We start from the raw sequence: 19,559 nt of genomic DNA, 5'->3' as shown, positions 1-19,559 counted from the left end.
ACTCTGCACTGCTGTTCAGTCCGTAGGCCGACACAACAGTGAGAGACCTGTCCCCCACCTGAAGGCATAGGTACGCGACCCTCTCGTCCACCGGGGTGATCTCCAACATGTGGCGGCTGAGCTGAGGGGCTATAAGCAAGCCCACACTAGCCCGCCGTCTCTCCCCGCGGGCAACACCAGAGAAGTGGAGCGTTCAGCCCCTCTCGAGGAGATAGGTTCCAGAGCCCATATTGTGTGTGGAGGTGAGGCCGACTATATCTAGTCAAAACGCTCAACCTCCTGCACAAGCTCAGGCTCTTTCCCCTCCCAGCGAGGTGACATTCCATGTCCCCAGAGTTAGCTTATATAGGTTATAACTATTTTGGTTTTATTGCTTGAAAAGCCTTTTCATACAACAAAAAGTTGTTTGTGAGTTCTCTAAAAAGTACAACAGATATTTGAATCATATTTTCTGAGAGAGTAGGATTTTTTGTGAGTCTACACAATATGCCTCTTATAATTTGAGTATATCATATTGCATTGTTGAGTTATACACGTTTGCTATGGTTTTACTGCAGGATTAGCACTTACACCACATGAAAGGTGTCTTTGTGACTTCTGAAAAAAGTGCAAAAAATACTTAAATCATATTTGCTGAGCAAGTAGGACTACTAAATCTACAAAATATCTATTTCAAAGTTTGAATTTATCATATTGCATTGAGTCATTAACATTTTACAGCCCTTGAAAAGTTTTGAGTGAGTTCAGAAAAAGGACAAGAAATATTTAAAGGCGTAATGAACTCAAGCGGAAGTGAGCATGCGCACTCCCCCCGTGCGGACGCAGAGATAAGCCTTGCAGCTGCATGTGCGTTTGTTTATTAGCACGACGGATTGCATCGCGTCTCCGTAGATTTCCGTCTCTTCTGAGCCAGCTCAAACTGTCTCTTTCTCTTGTACACTGAGGGAACTATATTATAATAGACCAATAATAGACCAATGCGCTTAGACACAGGGAAACATGCTGCTCTCCTGGGGACGAGCCAGAACGAGGCTGCAGCAGGCTGTAGAGGGGGGCTGAGCAGCTCGGGGCTGAGCAGCTGGCTTTGTTGTAGCATTGCTAGCTCGGTTCTTGGAGCCCAAAATAAGTGTCCAAGTTCATTATATGTTGTTCTCATGTAGAAATACCAAGTCTCCCCAGGTGAACTCGTAATATGGACGGATAAATCAAACGGGTTCGACCTCTGCTTGACATACACAAAAGTTGGATACAAATCTTTTAATATTGAAGAAGCTTTTCCAAATTATGCCACAGCGAACGTGTGCTGTGATCAAAGCTAAAGGCGGTCCAATGAAATATTAGCGCATGTGCCCCTATTTTTCTGTGGCAATTTTTTTTCGGACAGACAGTGTATCTTCTAAAAGATAGTTGTAGTTGTGCTTTGCGAGTGTTTTAAAAGTTTTGATGCTCTTGCTATTGAGGGGCCCTTCATTACAGACAGATGGAACATGGACAATACCACTCAGCACCATCAGTAACATGGACAGTACCACTCAGCACCAAGGACTGTGCCATACAGTACCACTCAACACTGTCCAATCAGCACCACAAGCACCGTGGACAGTACCACCCAGCACCATCAACACCCTGGGCAATACCACTCAGCACCATCACCACAGTCCCCTTAGCAACATGCTTTTGGGGGAATGATCTTAACCATAGTCACTTCTTGCCTAACTTGAATCCAAGCCTTAACCTATTTCTACCCATATCTGACCTTTAAATGGTGCTGTTCATACAAGTGTTTGGGTGTTCATGTGAACCACAAACTGGACTGGACACATAACACAGATGCACTGTACATGAAGAGCCAGAGTCGGCTCTACCTCCTGAGGAGACTCAGGTCTTCTGGAGTGACAGGGCCACTCCTGAAGACCTTCTACGACTCTGTGGTGGCATCAGCCCTCCTGTATGGTGTGGTCACAGAGAGGGAGAGGAAGAAGCTGGACAGAGTCATCAAGAAGTCCAACTCTGTCCTGGGCTGTGCTCTGGACTCGGTGCAGGAGGTGGGGGACAGAAGGGTCCTGGCTAAACTCACATCTATGCTGGACCATGGGTCTCACCCCCTCACTCTGTCCGCTCTGGATAGCAGCTTCAGTGAGAGACTGATCCACCCTGGCTGTGTGAAGGAGAGGTTTCGCAGGTCTTTCCTTCCTGCTGCTGTCAGACTTTATAACAAACACTAGCCCTGAACATGTTCAACTGGCATACCCATGTGCAATACTGACTTTAACCATGTGCAATACTGTAACATTCATGTGCAATTACTGTCATACTTTACACAATAATGTCACACTCATGTGCAATACTCAGACGCAATAATGTCATATTCATGTGCATAGAACTGCTGTAAATAAGATGACACTATGATTAGTATTATTTTCTCCTGTGTTAGCTTATTTTTATTTTATGATTTATTTTTATTTTTCAATTTTATTATTATATTCCCTATTAAGAATATGAGAGGTTCTGTGCATAGGAGTTTTGTTTTTTGAGTTTTTTTCTATTAAGAGTGTTATCTGTTCCTTTCTTCTGTATCTACTTGTGTTGCAGCACCAAAATGTCCCCATATGTGGACAAATAAAGGCATAGCTTATCTTATCTTGTCTTATCTATCTTATGATCTAAAAATACATTTACCACATGGTGCTCACAAAGTAAGGGTCCCAAAATCTGACGCCTGCTCTTCAAAGGTTCTCATTAGAAGATTGGAACTGATGTAATGTTGCTCTACTGACCACCCACTGGTACTTCAGGCAGCATGTGATAAGGGGATATTGTCAGCTTTGTTCCTTCACAATCCTCTCAGAGCTGTGCATCCTTGTCTCATCTCTCACCACACGGATATTCCCCTGTGGAATTTTGGTTTTACTTTTGACTCCTCAGAACGAGCACAATCCAGCAGCCATGACCATCCGCGCAGTCCGACCCAACCGGGAGAAGCACTTCAGGTCCCGTATCCACTGCCTCAAAAAGGTGGGTGTCCAAGGCCCTAGTGCACTTCTGTAAGAAGTCATAATGCATTATTTTTATTTTGGAAGTGTGCTTTTCTAAAGGGAATTCTATAGTGAAATAATCATTATATCATATATTATATTATATATATTATCATATTATATAATATTATACATATTATCATACAATATCATACATATTTTTTCGGGTAAATGGTTCATGTCTGTAATTAGAGCCTTTCCACTGCAAAAACTGGCTCTCTTCTCTGTTTTCACAAATTAATTAAAGTGAAATGAGTTGTCAGTTGTTAGAACTTGAAGCTACAGGGTGAACATTTGTGAATCTAATACCTCTCAAAAAAATCATACAGTCCAACATGTATTGCTTGGATATTTTTTTCAAGGATAAGGAATTTCCTTAGTTCCGTGCTGTAACTATGCTCCTAATTGTTCTAATGGGACATATTGTCCTTTTAAACTATCCAATAAACTTTGAGTAAATACAACTAGTCTAGATTTTATTAAGTTTATTTTTTGAGCCGCTTCAATTTGAACCAACCTATTTGAATGTACAATACAGTTGCGTCCTTGAAGTTAGGGTAAGTGTATGTTTCGGCAGATCCCTTGTGTGTCGTAAAGATCACCATAATCCCTCTTTAAGCCGATTTGCACCATGCACTTCAGACGCTCACCTTCTGCCACTGCGCTGGGAAATCACACTCATCCTCACCTTCATAGTACATGAAAGGGCTTCATATTAAATAAGATATATATATATATATATATATATATATATATATATATATATATATATATATATATATAAATTAACTATAAACTTAAAAGAATAAATTAGAATATAAAAATATTATTTTGAGTTGAATATGCTGACTATTAAATCGTAATTAAATTGTGTTACTTTTAATGGCGGTTGGCAGCCAACTGAAAATGTGCATTTACCGCCACCTACTGTGACTGTATGTATTCAAAGTATTTATTTTACGCTATACCGTAAAAAAAAAAGAGAGAGAAATGAGTAGCTGTTTCATATAGGGTGAATATAATGAATTTAAGTTTATAGGTAATACATTCTATTACATCATACAAATTTGAGTTTTTATAAACCACAACGCACAAAGAAAGGTTGGAACAGCAGTAGTTCATAACATTTAACAACCCAAAAAGTCAGACATTTCATTGAGGCCACTTGGAGTGTGGTAAATACTCCATACAAGTGGTCACCCTTATTGTGTAAGAAGCCATGGTCTATGTGTACGTTGTGGCTGCTAGGTGAATGCCCATGTCAAACCTGGAAGACAAATTATTGACTTGAATTCTTAGTAATATTCAATACACTAAAATTGAAAGAATAGGGAAAACTTAGCCTGCTAACACAAGACAGTATGGAGAACAGTTGTTAGTTGGTGGACGTGTTATACAATGTATTTTATACAAATGTATAAATCAGTAACTCAGCTGCATTACACTTCTAAAAATGACATAAGCTTCATGTTGGTAATATTAACAGTTTGAACATTTGGTTTCTTTCACCTGACCTTCTGATGGGATTTGTATTTACTTTTTATGGTATTTTCTGTGGGCATTATTTGGGCATCATTTTGGAAATATTATCAGTATTAGCACAATGGGCCTCAATCAAGAATCTTTTCTTGGAAAATGAGATGCTGAGAGAACTCTACATCAGATAGTTTCACAACGTGCTAATAATAAGCCAAATTCCTTCTTGAATGAGATTTATTCAGAAGAAGAAGAAGAAGAAGAAGAAGAAGAAGAAGAAGAAGAAGAAGAAGAAGAAGAAGAAGAAGAAGAAGAAGAAGAAGAAGAAGAAGAAGAAGAAGAAGAAGAAGAAGAAGAAGAAGAAGAAGAAGAAGAAGAAGAAGAAGAAGAAGAAGAAGAAGAAGAAGAAGAAGAAGAAGAAGAAGAAGAAGAAGAAGAAGAAGAATTTAAAGAGTCCTTTGTTTCATCAAACATTACATTTTTTCCAAATACAACGTTTGAAAGTTTTTGAAATGCATTATTTATATTTTAGCACTTGAGGAGTTTAAATAAATGTTTTGAATATATATTTTATTTTTTCTAAACATGACCAGAGTGCGAAATTTTAAATGACAATAAAAATAGATATCAACTAGACAATTTAAAAAACACACATCATGACACAGTCAAATCAAAATGAAAGCGAAATTTAGTTTAAAGTTGTTCAAATTTGTCCATTTCCAAATTAAGTCTGAATTTCATTTTTTCCATTTGTCTGATGTCTATCACAATGTCAGTCGAGTCCTTAGGTAAGGTTTGTTTCAGCCAATTCTATGTGATGGGCTTTTTTCCTGCTGCCAATAATATGTTCCAGTGGTATCCGTTTATTGAGTCTTAAGGCCCAAGTGCATGGATCTAAAACTGAGTGGGATAGCAATGTCAAAAACAGTTTGCAGATCATTGTTAATTTCAGATCAATATTTCGGAGCAACAGGACAGTCCCAAATCATGTGATCTTGCCTCCTGGCTGCCACAGTTACACCCACAGTTAGCATTTCCCTGTGAATGATGAGAACTTTGACATGGTGTTATGAAAAAACATAACACATTTCTCAAGAAAAAATCCCTCCAGACATATAATTTTATGGTCCTCCGCTGAGATGTGCAAATATTTTCCACTCCTCGTCCATCAAAACAAGGTTACCTTCTCTTTCCCATTTGTTTTTAATATAGTTAGTATCGTATGAATTTATATAATTTAGAAATATTTAGATATTATTCCCCTTGAAAGTTTGTTTTTGTATAGTGTTCATTATGTGTAAAGATTGTCTTATATTATCTTGTGTTTGTTATTTATTAATAAATCCAGTCCGATCATTGTGAATTCTATTTTGGACTATTTGTTCCATTCGTTTGGACATAATTGAGGTGTATATACGATAGTCCACATTTAGAATTGAGATTGGTCTGTATGAGGCACAGTCTAGTCGATCCTTCCCCTCTTTAGGTATTAAGGATATGACGGCTTCCTTCAGACTCAAAGGGATCTGAGCTTTTTTAAGGGCCCAGTTAAAAGTTGATCAAAGCAGAGGAGTAATTGTGTCTTTTAGAGCTTTATACCACAGAACTTTTAATTGCACTTTGAATTTCAGTAGTTGTTATTTCATCTCCTAATCCTTTTTGTTTTGCTCTTCGGTTGTAGCAGGGACAGGTTGTACAGTCTTTCCTGTGTCCAGGAAAGATTGTATTTCTTCTTCTTGGTTTTATTATTGTTATTTTGGTGAAAAGTTTTTTTTCATAGAAGGATTCAACCAATTTCATTATATATATGTTTGGTGATTATCATTTTTTATTTTTTTGAAATAAAAAAACACTTTGGTAAATCATTACATTTTTCCTGCCTGTGTTTCTTTTTGGCCGAGGCGGAAACAATTACCCTGCCCTCAAAACTGCCTTTGAGAGAATGGGTGGAGAAAATTCACAAATTTGGTTTTCCTCTACCTGCGTCTCAATGTCTTTGGACATATTTTTTTTAATAAATTGAGGATCATTAGTAGACTACCATTAAATCTCCAAAGTGTCTTCTTTTGGTTTCTGTTCCAGATCTACAGCAATGTACATAGAGGCATGATCATTTAGATCTATGGTACCTATGTTTACCTCTGTAATCTTTATTGATGTGGGTTGGAAAAGATTGCATATTTGCGGACATTAGGATTCATCTCTCTCCAGATATCGATCAAGCCTATATTATGTATTAATTTGAGAAATGTATTATTTATATATTTACCAGTACTTGAATTTGTACTGAATTTAAAACATCTAATTTCAGCTGAGTATGCCAATTCCAGTCTGTTTTAAGTCGTTTAATTTGGTTTCTTAAAGGTAAATAATATCAATATCTTTCTTTTCTCATCTTTGTTTGTATCTTTGACCGCTCACCGTCATTTGACCCAATATGCCATTAACATTAAAATATGCTATCAAGTAGTATCAAAGGTGCCATATCATGCTGATAATGATAATTATCATTATAATAATAAGGGTTATGCAACACCCATAACATAATAGTTATGAAATATCACCCATACCTTGGACACCGCTCACAAACAGGATTCGCCCCCACCCTTGCGAAGAGTGATCTGGCTCCCCCGCCCAACCCGTGTGACCCCCGCTCACCCCATCATGACTTAGTCTCAGCATGGAGATTGTGTATGTACAGCTCCCGCGCTCCATCGTCTGTGCCAACACTCAAATGTAACTTTGATGTAAGTTATAGATTCACAGCAAAGCAACGTGATTCTAGCCGCGTGGCTCTCTTCCTCATTCAAGAGAGACTCGAGGCAGCACAAACCCTTCCTCCCCCTTTCCCCCTCGGCGCAGCCAGGTAGAGGAGGAGGGGAGATGAGGAAGGGAGTGAAGGAAGGGAGAGGAGGGAGGGAGAAGGGGGAATGGTGAGGCGCGGTTGTGGCGATGACGCGCGGTTTTTGCTACCCCTGTCAATGTGCAGATTCGACGAAAGGATATAGTCTGTTCTGTAGCTAAAAACTGCGGGAATCAATCAAAAAAAACACTTTGGGAACATATATGAGGCACAAATAGCACTGTAAGAAAGTTAAAAGCTCTGAAAAGTCGATTTTGCACGATATACCTTGTTATACATGTTATGTTGATCCTCAGCAGTGTAAATCACTTTCTTCTGTCTCAGGCAAGATTTCACTGGATCAAAAGTTCTGCGTTTCTTGACAACTCACAGTCGTTGAAGAAAGAGACGTGGAGCTCTCTTGATCCAGGTCGGCTCGCGTTTAGGCATCTAGCCGTGTCAGCCATGCCACTTTTATCACTGCAGCTGTGGAACTTCTGTATAATAGGGCTTGGATGCTGGTTTGGAGCCAGCTTAGGTGCCAGGGAGTGATGTGCACGGTCAAGCTTTAGTTTCCCAGCTCTTATTAGACTTATAGAACATTTTCCATTAACAAAACATAAATCTTCGGGAAGAAAGCCTTAAGTACAAATTTGTGCGTAAGATTACTTGAGTAATTAATTGGGTCACTACTCTGTAACTTTTACTTATGTCAAAGTAAAAGTACTCTTACCGTAGAACAAACATGTTTCAGCTACACTACCAACCACTGCACAAACTTTTCAAAGTAAAATTATTAACTATATTATGTTATAAAAAGTTTAAGTATTTCCAAATACCGAGTGTACACTGACTGTGTGCAGTCTGGGACCCGCGTGGGTCACTTGCAGATTGCCTATCACACCAACTTCGGTCCACTGCGGTCCTCTTTTAATGACCGCCACGCAGTTTTACGTGACAACATTCGTCAAATGTCTGGGAAGCCACACCAGACCGCTGCAGTCTGAAAGGAAAAAAAGATTTCTTGCGGATTCTTTCCACAGACCCATGCGGCTCCTTTACCCGTGACCGCAGTGCTCAGCGGTCAGCGTAACAGGCGCCTTGATTTTAAGCACTTTCTAAGTCTGGTGGGACCAGAGTCAGTGTACCCCGGCGTAAATAAAATCACCTTTTAACAAATAAAAAATTAATCTAATCTTGGAGAGACTTGTCCATGCATTTGTCTGCTGTGAGTTAGATTATTGCAACAGCCTGCTTACTGTGCGAAAGCTGCAGTACATCCAAAACGGTGCTTCTGCTCCTGACTAGAACCAGGAAGTACGTTCACATTAGTGCTCAGGTTTCTGCACTAGCTTCAAACTTAAACTGAAATCTGCCATAAATGTCTATAACTGGATGATGCCTCAGGATCCATTGGCTTCTGTGCTGGAATCTGTCTTGGACGTCTTGGTCTGGTTGTGATCCGTCATAAGGCGCTGGTACAGCTGGCAGCCCGGTGTAAACGCTCTCTCGTCTTTCTCACACTTATTGTGCTTTATCTCCTATATTTTGTAAATATAGTTAGTATATTTTTTCTGTTTTACTGTACGATAGGGACACGCGCTGGAATAGTTTTTTAATTCAACTGTTTTTGACTTTTTTCGGCTGGATTTGAGCGTTTTTCGTTGCGGTCGTTGTGTTGTTGTGACGTGAGCCCACCAGCCCCCCCCCCCCCCGCGCCCTCCGGCCGCGCTAAAGTACGGCGTGTCGTCGGTACACGTTTATATACACGTTTATATGAAAGAGGAACTTCACGAACGATCGGGACACGCACTGGAATCGCTTTAAATTAACTTGTTTTGACTTTATTCGGCTGGATTGAGTGTTTTCGTCGTGTCGTTGCGATGTGTCTTGGCTCTGAGTCCCCCGGCTCCGGCCCCGCCCCCCGGCTCCGGCCCCGTCCCCCGGCCGGCGCCGTACCGCGTTTCCACAAAGGAGAAACTCATGAAACTGCGGAGAACAGTCGTCTTACCCGAAGATCGTCACGTTATCCCGGCGCAATACTGACCTAACCTAATACTGATGTGCAATTCTGTCATATGTGCAATTGCTGTTGGAATTCATGTGCAATTCATGTGCAATTACTGTGAAATTCATGTGCAATCTATGTGCTGTCGTGACACATATTCATGTGCAATTACTGTCGTGATCACATGCAATGGTATTTATGTATTTATTTGTCTATGGGAGTTTTTATTTATTTATAGGAGATCTTCTACTGAAAGTGTTTTTCAGACTTCCTATAAGTGATCTGTTCTTCTGTATCTACCTCTGTATCTACCTGCGTTGCACCAGTGAAATTTCCCCATGTGGGACAATAAAGGAATATCTTATCTTATCCTGGCTGTGATCCTGGCTTCAGAGAATAGACTTTAAAGCCACTGTTTTTGTTTTTCCATGGCCTAGCACCAAAGTACATATCTGACATGTTAGAGCCATGAACCATCTGGAACTCTAAGGACCTCAGGGACCGGCCTCTAGTGCCAAAGTCAAGAATACCCATGGAGTTAAGGGACTGGTCTCCAGCTGGTGTCAAGGTTAAACATGTGCATGTGTGTGTGTGTATTTCAGATTGAGGCCCTCTGTTATATGTGTATAGGTTTCAGATGAAAAGATTGAAGCCCTGTGTTAAATGTGTGTGTGTTTCAGATGGAGGCCCTGGTGGTGGAGATGCAGAACCCTAATAGTGGACTGAAAGGTTCAGTGCAGAAACTGAATGTCACCAGCATCCCTTCTGTTATCACAGGTGAGACGGAATCCTTTAACTAAACCAGTGGCCTCAGGGCACACTCTGCTGGGCCTTAAAGGCGTTGTGGTCACTGTATGTGGTTCATTTATCAGACATTTGCCCAATGAGCAGAACCTGGACCTGGTAAAATAATTATAGTTAAATGTTGTCATGCCGTGTTATTTTAAATGCCTATACCGGTTTTTAATGGGAAAATGCTGATTTTGTGATTTTCTCTTAAGTGACTGAATTCGTTTAAAGACCAACTCTGGACACCTTTAAAAGTCAGCCTGCAAAACTGTAACATCAAGCACTCTCTGTCCTTTCATCAGTATGATATACATTAGGAGTTGTTGATTAATGAATCAGAACTGTTCAACCTTAATTCATCAATTAAAACACCCAAATGTATCTATTGGAAAAGGTCGTTTCTGGACTCCTGACAGTGCGACACGTGCGTACACTGTAAATCCAACTAGTAGAATGTTTACAACAACAAAAAATGATGGTTATAGTATGTAAAACTTAAAAGCATAAGTTGTACCACAAAAAATAACATTTTATTTTATAGTAGAAAAAGATTCAGCTGTGGTCATCTGGACACAGTTTTTAGGAAAACAAGACATTTTGACTCGAAGCGTCATTTGACAAATTACGGGCCTAATGAAGAGCAAAAGCCTTCCTCAGTCTGGAGAATAAGGGTAACTGGGCAGACTTGGGCCATTTGTGAAAGGCTCTCATTTGGATATTAAGCTGGGTCAAAAAACGGCTGCTTCAAAGACTGCAGTACCTGCATTTGCAGGCTTCAGGAGGGTGCCAATTGTGCCAATCTCCTCTCTGAGATGTTTGGCTGCTCTTTGCGAATTCTTTGCTAGTCTTCAAATCTGATGTCACAATCACCATTGACAATGAGGTGTGCCTTGATTTTTCTGTGTACCCTAACAGCGATTAGGCTACGTTCATAGAGACAGTGGGATTGTGGGATTTGACCAAAGAGAGTCAGGATGAACAACAATCGAGGTCCACAAGAGGGCACGGGTGGGTTGCTTTGCCGCACATACACCATGAAACATATTTTAAAAATGTGGATAACGTTTTATGCCCCACTCCTCAAGATGATATCCCCCAAATGTGTGATTGGTCAGGCTAAGGAAGAGTTTGTAAAAGTGTGAAGTGGAAAAATGTGGAAACTTCAAACTTTAAATATATATATATATATATATATATATATATATATATATATATATATATATATATATATATATATATATATATATATATACATATATATATATATGGCTGATTTTGAGGCCAGTGGGTGAAACGACCAAGGAACAGTTTGTTAAAGTTTGACGTGAGCAAAATAGCTGACGTGTTTTAATTTTCAATTCAAAATGGCGGCTATTCAATTCAATTAAATAAAATGTATTTTTGTAAGGCCCAAAATCACAACAACAGTTGCCTCTGAGGGCCACAGTGAGAAATTAATCAACAATGTCTGTGGTGGCGATGGAGTCAAACAATGTCTGTGGTGGCGAGGAACGACGTCCCAGAGTCCTCTGTCCTTAGACACTCCTTCTCGGCCAGGAAAAACTACAAAAAAACCTCCTTGGGAAAAAGTAGAAACCTGGAGGAGTTCCAAAGTGAAGGAGAGATCTGACTCTCACAGATGGACAGACAGACGCAAGGGAGACTGGAGCTGGACCCACTCTTCAGGCAGATGAGGAACCGTCTGAGTCGAGCTGGACCCACTCTTCAGGCAGATGAGGGACCGTCCACACGGGGCAGGGACCACTTCACCAGGAGAGGGGCATCTGGGTCCACAGGTCCTCAGGAGTGAGAAAAAGAAAAAGAAGGCGGTGAACAGTTTGCAAGTGGAATTAAAAAACATATATATTTTTTGATAGAATAAGTACTCAGAAGAAGAGGATGATGCTCAAGCTGTCATACTTCCCCCAGCACAGTTGCTCCTAGGGCAACGTAGCTAAAGCTGTGGGTGTATATTTCTGTTCCTAACTGGTCTGACCATAAGCGATTTCAAAGAGGAACGTTTTAAGCCTGGACTTAAATGAAGAGACTGTGTCAGCATATTTAACATGGGTCGGGAGCTGATTCCATAACACAGGCGCTTGGTAGCTAAACGCTCTACCTCCTACAGTACTTTTAGAGACTCTTGGGACCACCAGAAGGCCAGCATTCTGAGAGCGAGGAGCTCTGTTTGGATGATATGGTTCTATAGCATCTTTGAGGTAGGATGGGGCCATGATATTTATGGCTTTGTAGGTCAGGAGTAGAATTTTAAATTTGTTTCTAAACTTGACAGGGAGCCAGTGAAGAGACTTCAGCACTGGCGTGCTCTCTTCTTTTTGTTCCTGTTAGTAATCTTGCTGCTGCATTTTGAACCAGTTGAAAGCTTTTTATGGAGCTTTTAGGACACGCTGTGAGCAGGAGTTACAGTAGTCTAATCTAGTCGTTACAAATGCATGGATACGTTTTTCAGCATCACTTTTAGGCAGGATTCTTCTGATTTGGCTATGTTCCGCAAATGGAAATAGGCTGTTTTATAAGCTTGATTTATATGAGCTTTAAATGAGAGCTCCTGGTCAAATAAGACTCCAAGGTTTCTTACAGTAGAACTGGAGGCTACACTAACATTGTCCAGTGTGACTATCAGCTCAGATATAGCGTCTCGTAGATGCTTAGGGCCAAGCACAATGACCTTGGTTTTTTCAGGGTTAAGAAGCAGGTAGTTAAGTGTCATCCAGGTTTTTATATCCTTCACACAAGTACTAAGTCTGTCTACTTGATCGCTCTGATCAGGTTTCATTGATAAATACAGCTGAGTGTCATCTGCATAGCAGTGGAAGTTAATGCCATGCTTTCTGATAATGTTGCCTAACGGCAGCATATAAAGAGAGTAAACAGAATTGGACCGAGTACTGAACCCTGTGGCACACCGTCAATTACTTTAGAGCATGGTGAGGAGCTCTGGTTTACATTAACAAATTGGTACCTATCAGATAAATAGGATTTAAACCAGCTGAGGGCTGTTCCTCCAACACCTACATCACATTCTAACCTCTGCAGTAGAATGTTGTGGTCGATGGTGTCAAACGCTGCGCTGAGGTCCAACAGAACCAGGATTGAGACCAGTCCATCGTCAGCGGCTAATAACAAATCGTTTGTGACTTTAACTAGTGCAGTTTCAGTGCTGTGGTGGGCTCTGAACCCTGACTGGAAAACTTCAAATAAGTTATTGTCCTGCAGGTGGCGACAAAGCTGTTTTGCTACAACTTTTTCAAGGATGTTAGAGACGAAGGGAAGATTTGTAATAGGTCTGTAGTTTACCAATAGGTCGGGATCTAGGTTAGGCTTTTTCAGAAGATGTCTAATGACTGCATGTTTGAAGGACTGTGGAACATAGCCACTTTCGAGTGAAGTATTTATTATAGTAAGGATAGGGTCTATAATTAGGGGGAGAATGTCTTTGAGGAGTCTGCTTGGAATGGGGTCTAGGACACAAGTTGAGCTTTTAGAGGACACAATGGCTGAAGTTATCTCTGCTTGATCAACAGCTGTGAACCTTTCTAAATTTACAGGTGGATTTATATGGGACGTTAGATTTACAGCTTGGGCTAGCTCAGGGCTAATAGCGGGGGTAATTTCATCTAATTTATCTCTTTATCTTGTTTTTATTTTATTGTTAAAAATAGGAGGAAATCATCAGTGCTGAGAGAAGCTGGGGTTGAGGGCTCTACTGTGCTGTGACAGTTTGTTAGCCTAGCTATAGTGCTGAAAAGAAATGTAGTGTTACTTTTGTTGACTTCTATTAGATTTGAGTAGTATCTGGTTTGGGCCTTACGCAGAGCCTGCTTATAGGACAGCAGGCAACTTTTCCATGCTTTTAGAGGTTCTTCTGTGTAGGTGCGGCGAAATAATCCCTCTAGCTTTCTAACTCTTTGTTTATGTGAACGCAGTTCTTCGTTGTACCATGGGGAGGCGCGCTTTGGCCTAATGACCTTCTGTTTTAACGGCGCGACAACGTCAAGAGCAGACTTCAGAGAATTCATGGTCAAGTCGACAAATTGATCACTTATACTGGGACTAAAACTGTTCTCAGCAGGATCACATGACATGTCACTGAATATTGGCTCTATTATTTCTTTGAATTTTGAGATTGATTTTTCAGATATTGTCCTTTTCATTGTAACTTTATTCTGTGGGGCTGGATGATCTTTAAGAATAAATTGAAAGGTAATTAGGAAATGATCTGACAATATAGGGTTTTGAGGGAACACAATGAGGTCACTAATCTCTAGTCCATACGTTAGGACAAGCTCCAGAGTGTGCTTATGGGTGTGAGTCGGTTTATTTACATTTTGAGTGAAACCAATGCTGTCTAACAAGGCGCTGAAGGCATTACTGAGAGTGTCATCACTCATGTTCACGTGGATATTAAAATCTCCAGCTATAACTATTTTATCCCAGGCTAGCACTAAGTTTGATATAAAGTCAGAAAACTCTGTTAAAAACTCTGAGTAGGGACCAGGAGGTCTGTAGATAACTATGAACAAAACTCCTTTTTGGTTTTTCATATTTGGACATGTGATTGACAGCATGAGGCTTTCAAATGAGTGAAATGCATTGTTAATTTTAGGGCTCATAAGTAGGCTTGAGTGTGAGATCACTGCCACACCACCACCTCGGCCTGTGCTCCTGGCGGTCTGAAAATTAACATGGGTGGGTGGGATGGACTCATTTAGTCTGACGTAATCGTCTTGTTGAAGCCACGTTTCAGTTAGAACTAGAATATCTGTTATAGTCACTAATTAAATCTAAAGGGACTATGTCGGAAAACTGAGCGTCTGTGGAAAACCTCCAGTCTTGAGATCCATAGGTCACACCTCAGAGATCTTGTATCATCTTACAATGAAATGATGAAAAGTTCCAGATCTGATTACTTCCGCCAGCAAGAAAAACCCCAAAGTGTTGTTTGACACTATAAATTCTATTGTTTGTCCTACCGCTGCAGTTACTCCTGTTTTCTGCAAAGCTGACAGCAATGAATTCCTCAGGTTCTTTATCGATAAGATCAAGATGATCAAAGACCAAATCCCACTCCTTTTGTGTGATAAACCTGTTTCTGTGGAGCCTGTTCCCCAAAACTGGTCTTCTTTTAAGCCTGTCATTCTAGAAGACATCTCAGCTCTGGTGACCAAGATGAAACCCTCCTCTTGTTCATCAGATGCCCTTCCTTGCTCAAAGTGTTTGATGTAATTGGCCCCTGGGTTACCAAAATGGTAAATCTCTCTCTTTCTACCGGTGTGTTTCCTGGTCCATTTAAACATGCCATAGTAGAGCCATTACTGAAAAAGACAAACTTGGACCTGACAGACCCAAAAAGTTTCAGACCTATTTCAAAGCTCCCTTTCATGTCCAAAATCCTAGAGAAGGTGGGCTCTGAACAATTGTCAGATTTCCTTGATCAGTCAAACATTCACGACTCTTTTCAATCTGGTTTCCGCAAACATCATTCTACGGAAACCGCATTGCTAAAAGTGTCCAGTGACATTATGATGTCTGCTGATTCTGGAAAATGCACGGTTTTAGTTATGTTGGATCTGTCTGCTGCCTTTGACACTGTCGACCATCATATCCTGTTAAACAGACTGAGGGACCTGATTGAACTATCGGGGTCAGTTCTTCATTCGTTTTCCTCATATTTAACCAGTCGGAGCTTTAGTGTTGCTGCAAACCAAATAATGTCTGATTCAGCTGATCTGTTGTGTGGAGTTCCTCAGGGCTCCGTTTTGGGTCCCGTCCTATTTCTGCTTTATATAATCCCTCTGGGAATGATCATTAAAGAGTTTAGTGATGTGTCCTACCACCTGTTCGCTGACGATATTCAGCTCTATTGCTTTTTTAAACCTTCTGAGATCCAGAAGCTGAAATCCTTGGTCAGTTGTTTAGTGCAAATAAAACAATGGCTGAGCAAAAACTCCTTGCACCTAAATGCTGACAAAACAGAAACTCTTGATTATTGCCCCTGATGATGCCATTCCAGGGATAAACCAGTACTTGGGTGATTTAGGCCAGACTGTAAAACCAAGTCCTAGAAACGTGCTTTAGAGCACCACTCCAAGCTGTTGACGAGGAACTGCTTCTTTCAGTTGAGGAAAATCTCTAAGCTCAGGAAAATGGTGTCTCAAAATGATCTGGAACTTATAATTCATGCATTTGTGTCTTCACGTTTAGACTATTGTAATAGCTTGTTATTTAAACCCAGATATTTATCAGCTTTAAATAAGGAGTAAATATGGACTGAAATGAGAAAGAAAAAAACAGGATTAACAAGGAGCTCTCTCGTCTGCAGCTGGTCCAGAACTCTGCAGCGAGGATCTTAACTCGCACAAACAGAAGGGCCCACATTTCACCCATTCTAAAAGCCCTTCACTGGCTGCCGGTCTCGTACCAGATACAGTTTAAAATTCTAATTCTGACTTTTAGAGCTTTAAATGGTCAGGTCCCATCGTACATCAGCGATCTGATAAAACCGTACACTCCCTCTCGCTCACTAAGGTCCTTGGATCAGAAACTGTTGTTGGTTCCTCGCCCCCGTTTTCGGCCGCCAGACTCTGGAACAATCTTCCGTTATCCCTGCGGTCACAGGACTCAGTTATTGCTTTTAAGGGTCAGCTTAAAACCTTTTTATTTAGTCAAGCCTTTTATTTGCATTTGTTTTAGCGGCTGATTTTACTGTATATTGTTGTATATATGTTGCTCACTGTAAATTTTTTGTGTTTTTATCGTTTTATTCTGTGTTTTGTGACTTCTGTCTGTGAAAGGTGCTATACAAATAAAATTTACTTACTTACTTACTTACTTACTTACTTAATTAATTAACTAAGAGATTTGGAGGAAATTGCTCTAATGTTTAGCAGTCCACATTTTACGTGTTTATTCATTTGTATATTTGTGTAATTTGTGATCATTATTTTCCTTAAGTTATTTGGTGACGCCTGAAATAGTTTTTCTGAGATGTGACTTTTTGGCATTATTTGTACGAGGGACACGAGGGACATATGGTTAGTCAGGGGGTGTGGCCACAATAATATATATTTTTAGCCCTCAGGACAGGAATGTGTGTCTCGAATTTTGTAGATCTACGACAAACTACATATTTTGACTTTTGTGGGTGGCACTATCAAGCCGTTTTTTTTTTCTCACCAAAACATTTGCATATAAGGCTGCCCCAAATAAATTGTCTGTTTGCTGTAACCTGACCCACCATTTTTCAAGTGGGTAGGTAGGTAATTTTTATTTATTTTTTTTAACTTTGAAGCGAAAAAGAATATCCAAAATGAATTGTAAGTTTGGTGTAACCCTACCAAATTTTTTCAAGTGGGTAGGTAGGAAGGCAAATTCTTTTTTTTTTTTTTTACTTTAAAGCATAAAAAATTCCAAATTTGTATATAGAATTTAATGATAATTTGCCTATGAAATTAAGTTAATATTATCATTTATCAAAAGAGATGCTACCGTAAATGTAAAAAACTAAAAAATTAATAAGTCCACCCAATAAACTATTTTTGTATAGGACAAATTATTTTATTTTTTGGCCATTTTCATGTCGTAGAATCGTCGACGTCTTGGTCATCATATATGACAAATTCTGCATATTTCAGCCCACTGTCAAATCCCGTTTTTTCTTTTCTGCCAGTGACACGCAGTGACCGCCAGGGGTCAGGCTTCAACAGACAATGACTTGAACGTTCTCCGCTCGTGTTAAGTTTCATTTTCATTTATTTTTCGGCTTCGTAATATTTTTAGCGAGTTCCAGTGATACAAAATTATTCAACACAGCGCTTTTTTGAAAAAATGGTCGGTGAGTCTGCGAAATATAAGAAAAATAAACGAATTTGGCATAATTTTGACAAAATGCTGATATTTTTTTTCAGTCGGCTATAATTTTGACGGCTCGGTCGGGTTACGGCAAACAGACATATTATTTTGCTCTGCCTAAAAAACTAACTTTTTCGCAGATTCTGAATTTTAGGCCAAATGTTGTATATTTTTGAGCATGTTTAGCAGCCCAAATAGCAGAAGAAAAAATAATAGTAAATAAAGCCGCAAGCAGCCCTCACTTCAGACTTGATAAAGATTGCGCTGTTGCGCCCACATTGTGTCTGTTATCTGGACTTGGTAGTGTTTTTGAGCTTTGTCACCAAAAACTAAACAGATGGCAACACATTGGACATGGCCAATGCTGTGCATAACCAGTGCAAATGAACTAATAACAATAACAACAAATTAACTAATTAATTATCAAAATTAACAGAGAACATAGCACTTAGAAATAAAAAATGTGATAACTTAGATGAGCCTTGGACGTGCGGCCAGAGAATTTTTTTGCGGCAGACGTGGCGAAGCAACCAATCAGAGATTTCACCACCTGGAAGAAGGACCAAACAAACCAAGCTCCGATAAATAATCATCCAGACGCAGCTCTTGAAGCAAATGGTGATATTCACAAACTCTGCTCACCTCTGAAGCATCTGGTGGACCCAGACAAGCCCCGGAGCCGTTTTTGGACGTTGTTAAGTCACTCTCTCAAACTGGTCTACCATCGGATGGAGAGGACAGCAACAACGAGGAACACAACAACTCCTTCACCGCGCATTTGCGCTGGACGCCTCTGCTGGTAAGATAATTTTTTCCAATTTTACCAGCGTCCAACGCAAATTTGGACGCCGCGCGGTCTGAACGTACTACAAGGGCTTAGCTACGCCCGACGTAAAGACTGGAGTTAAGACCAAGTGCACCAGCTCAATTTAAGACCAGGCGCACCTATGACTGGTCAAAGTGTGGTTAAAGAGTGGAGGTGTGGTTGCTGGAGGAGTAGGAGGTTGAGGCGTGGTCCTGCTTCTGAACCTCAGTCAATGATTAACAATCAGCAACTACATTTTTGCGCAAATTGGAGCAATTTTTATGTTTACAAAATTTCCAAATTTTGTAAACAATTTTGCAGATGCGCTGCACATAGACATCCCAAAAGACCTTTAAGGGTGCAAGCCCCCCCTTTGCCTCATGCTTCGGCCTGCAGCTCCTACACTGGGACAAAGGACCTCGATCTCAAAATGTGCTGCTGAAAACACTTCAGGACCAGGCTGCTTCGAACCAACTCGTCAACATCTTTGAAAGATCAGCATACTGCTAACAGTGCTAAGGTCCCAAAGAGCTCAGAGGAGACATTGATCCACATCTGAGCCTTCTCATAAGACACACAAGACCGATTCAAATAAGACTGATTAAAAGAGTTGCCAAAACCTGCAGAGTGACATTAAAAACTAAGAGAAGTTAGATTATTTGAGAATTGATCAAAACTTACTTTTCAATAAAAGCTCAAGTTTCCTTTAACTAAGATGAGCCCAGGCATCGA

General features: G+C 40.2%; 1 protein-coding gene across 1 annotated transcript in view; it reads left to right on the top strand.

Moving 5' to 3' along the window:
* The first annotated feature begins 2,850 nt into the window (after positions 1-2,850).
* Positions 2,851-19,559, top strand: part of rgs9a (regulator of G protein signaling 9a) — a 71,207-nt gene continuing 54,498 nt past the window's right edge. The window contains exons 1-2 of the mRNA XM_072464331.1: positions 2,851-3,015; positions 10,042-10,138. Of these exons, the coding sequence (XP_072320432.1) occupies positions 2,947-3,015; positions 10,042-10,138 (166 nt within the window). The 5' untranslated portion in view covers positions 2,851-2,946. The remainder of the gene's footprint in view (positions 3,016-10,041; positions 10,139-19,559) is intronic.

The sequence above is a fragment of the Eucyclogobius newberryi genome, unplaced genomic scaffold, assembly GCF_026437365.1.
Source record: "Eucyclogobius newberryi isolate DKJ021-1_F unplaced genomic scaffold, fEucNew1.0.hap1 SCAF_44, whole genome shotgun sequence".
Lineage (NCBI taxonomy): Eukaryota > Metazoa > Chordata > Actinopteri > Gobiiformes > Gobiidae > Eucyclogobius > Eucyclogobius newberryi.
This window is presented reverse-complemented; position numbering and strand designations above follow the sequence as displayed.